We start from the raw sequence: 3,320 nt of genomic DNA on the forward strand, positions 1-3,320 counted from the left end.
TGGCTGAGAAGTACAACACCCCCCCCTTTTTTTTTCCTTTGGAGCATATCCCTAGAATTTAAAATTAATTTGACAGAACAAACTGAAGACTTTGAATAAAAGCAGAAGACATACAGGTATAAGAGAACTAAGGCATGCACATGAATAAATTTATTTTTATGCTTCATTTGTAATGAGTTTTATCTTGGGGAGGGGAGAGTGCTCTGGGTTTCAATTTATCTGAAAGCTTGATCAATAATTCTCCGCTACAAGCAGCATGCCATCTAATTTCCACCCTAAAATTAACAACCCCTATCCTGGAAGTAGTTCTTATTTTGCACCTCTTCTGCTCATTGAAAGACTGCACAAGAACCTGGCTGTCTGATGGCTAAAAAATCCCTTCAAATTTCCAGTTTAAATATACTTGAGGCTAATTCATATGTGCTTGCTCCTGTGACAACCTTGTCCTTAACTTTAAACGGCTCTTCCTCCTTCCAGCCTTTGTGTGTCACCAGATTAGCAAGCCAAGCTCTCCTAGGGTATGTTTATACAGCCTTTCGTAGGCAAATATGCACATGCTCTCCCTATTCAGCTAGCTGGCTGGGTGAGAGCCAGATGCAAACTGGATGCTGTGTAGACCTGGGTAGGACATTACTGAGCCTGAACTGATGGGCTTCGATGAGGGCAGCAGCTTGGCCTCATGCCTCTTGATTCACATTGAGCTCACCTCTATCTGGCTCACAGCATAGGAGGAATAAGTGTGTGAGCACCTCCAAAATACTCCACGCACGTAGGCTTGGTCGTCCCTCCGAGAGCCTCTCCACTCCTCTGTGCACTCCTCCACAGTCTTGCTGATCTGACTTCATCTCTTCTGAGCAGGGCTTGTCACCGGGCTACCCAAGTACCTCGTCTGTGCTGTCTGCTGATGTGCCAGGATGCATCCAGAATGACAAGGGGGCCAGCTTTTGTCATCCCCCCTTCCCTGGGCTCCATGTAGATGACCCACAACCTCTAGAAAATAGCTACAATCCCATAGCGCCAGGTCAGCTACAGGGATAGCCTGAGAGCTCACCAGTGAGCATGGCTTTCCAACACCAACACTCTGCACCTGGGCACAGTTTTGCCACCCAATGAGCTTTGCTTTGATTTTCCATGCAAGGACTGAACAACAAAGCAAGTGCAAGAAGCGGGAAGCCACTTATATTGTATAGGAAAGAAAAGCTTGTTAACTCTAGCAAATCTGCATTTTATCAAATTAACCTGACTTTGTGTTTGTAAGTCAGGTCTGCAAAATTTGCTTCTTATTGTAATTAACAGAAGGTCTTGATAATTGCACAATAAACAACCTTAACAACGAGAAAGTGTCCATTTTGCATTTGAATTGTGGATTATGGCAACTAATTCCATGAAGGAGTTAAATCAGTGTCGTGATATTCTGGCAACCATTACAAAGGACACCACATTTTATGTTCAAAGAGTGTGGAAGCTGGATTTGAAATCACATTAATGCATAAATTTGTACAAAGCGTGGCATCCTTTCAGTTGTTTGTGTATTTTCAGGTAGGTCGCTCAGCAGTCTCAAAGCTCATGATCTTAAAAAAAAAAAAACACACACCACAAAACTCCGAGCATTTAGATATCTGTAAGTCAGTATTTCCTGACCTATTACTGACTACCTTTAATAGCTGTTCATCAGCCGTAGCTGATGTAGGGCTGCTTGGACAACAGAGCCAAACAGGCATCTTTATGGGACCATTCATGTTTATTACATCTGTGCTTTGTATCTACCAACAAGAGGCCACTTAGTTTTGGCAAACAAAACTTACAAACACCGGTTGTCCTTGGATGATTCCAGCTTTCAAAATAAAAACTGCTTACAACTCAAACACTGCAAAGGGACTGAAAACAACTGTCACTAACAGATAAAAAGAGGAAAAGACAGATTAGTTATCAAATGTACTCACATTTGCTTTCTATCTGTAAATATTAGCTCCCATACATATATAATGTTCAAAACCAATATGGAAATACAAATAAAACTACATACAATGGAGAACAATAGTTCATCAAAACAGGACGTCCCAAATTTTATGTTACAGCTCTAAAGATCTAACTTACCGAATTCTTTTTAAGGGTTTTTGCTGAACAAACCTCTGCAACAGCCACTTCTATCTCATCTTTTATATGCTAGTGTTATTTATAACATGTTGAGAGTTAGGAATAGGTGAACATCAGTTTGAACTCTCATATCTAAGCAGAAATCCTGTGATGCTGACCTTATCTCAAAGGTACGGGGAACACAGTTTGCAACCCCCAAGTTTGGAACTGACTGGGGACTATACGGCATGAATCAATGAAGATGTTGGGTATATGCGAGGCTGCTGTACCAAGAGACTTCAGCGGCAAGAAACACTCTCTGCGTACCTTTACCCTACCAGAACAGGTGGCTTTCCCCCATCCCCTCATCCAGAAAGATGGGCACTCTTCCCTCAACAGTGATGAATTGCTCCATTCATCAGTTTGCAGAGTGTTGAAAAGTCAATGCAGGCTTTGAAAAATGTTGCTGCCCCTCTGCCGACACACTATGTTTCTAAGGACTTGGCATTCACCACAGCTGCGTCCACTGGGAAGTGTATAAACACAAGATATGCACTATACTGTAAATTCACATGAGCTATTAAATACAAACTTTAAGGAAATCTAAACACTAACCTCAGTCACATTCAGAATGGTAAAGCTACGAGGGCGTTTTCACAGACAATGGTCTAGGAGTTATGTTAGTTCCCAGGGATTTCACAAAGCGTTTTTCTCTTGTTACCTTGGTAACCGCTACCTTGGCACCCTTGTTGATAAGCTGCACCACATTCTCCACTTGGCCTTTGTAGGCGGCTATGAGCAGGCGTTCTGAAAGCACGGCGACCACATCCTGCTGGCTCATGAATTAGGAGAGAAAGGTTTTCAAGTTTCTTCGGTCCAAAAACAAAGGGTTGGGATCGGTTCAAGCAGCATGCAGGCAGGCGAGGAAGGACCCCAGCTCCCTGGACAGCGATGTTATTGCTATGCCATCCTCTGGACCTGTGGATGAGAAAACAACACTGCCGTCAGCAAGGTTTCAGAGACAGAAGCACTGCAGCAGCTCCTCCCTGAGTGTTCGTCTTCACATCGCTTTGGGAGGGGGTCACAAAAACCCTCGGAGCCTCCTGAAGAGATTGCACTTCTGTTGCAGTGCAGAGGGATGTAGATAGTAGCACATTTTCAGTGTGCCCTCATTCCCCTAGTTTGGGACAAAAATCCTTAAACTTTCTGAGAGCTTAACTCTCTTTTGGCCTAACCTGTATTTG

At 43.2% G+C, this 3,320-nt stretch overlaps 1 protein-coding gene across 4 annotated transcripts in view; it reads right to left on the reverse strand.

Annotated features, from left to right (window-relative positions):
* ANKRD6 (ankyrin repeat domain 6) overlaps window positions 1-2,917 on the reverse strand; it is a 35,384-nt gene extending 32,467 nt beyond the window's left edge. For all 4 annotated transcript variants that reach the window (XM_009333085.1, XM_009333084.1, XM_009333083.1 and 1 more), the window contains exon 1: window positions 2,798-2,917. In XM_009333085.1, the coding sequence (XP_009331360.1) occupies window positions 2,798-2,917 (120 nt within the window). The remainder of the gene's footprint in view (window positions 1-2,797) is intronic.
* Window positions 2,918-3,320: the final 403 nt, after the last annotated feature.

The sequence above is a fragment of the Pygoscelis adeliae genome, unplaced genomic scaffold (genome assembly GCF_000699105.1).
Source record: "Pygoscelis adeliae isolate BGI_AS28 unplaced genomic scaffold, ASM69910v1 Scaffold57, whole genome shotgun sequence".
Lineage (NCBI taxonomy): Eukaryota > Metazoa > Chordata > Aves > Sphenisciformes > Spheniscidae > Pygoscelis > Pygoscelis adeliae.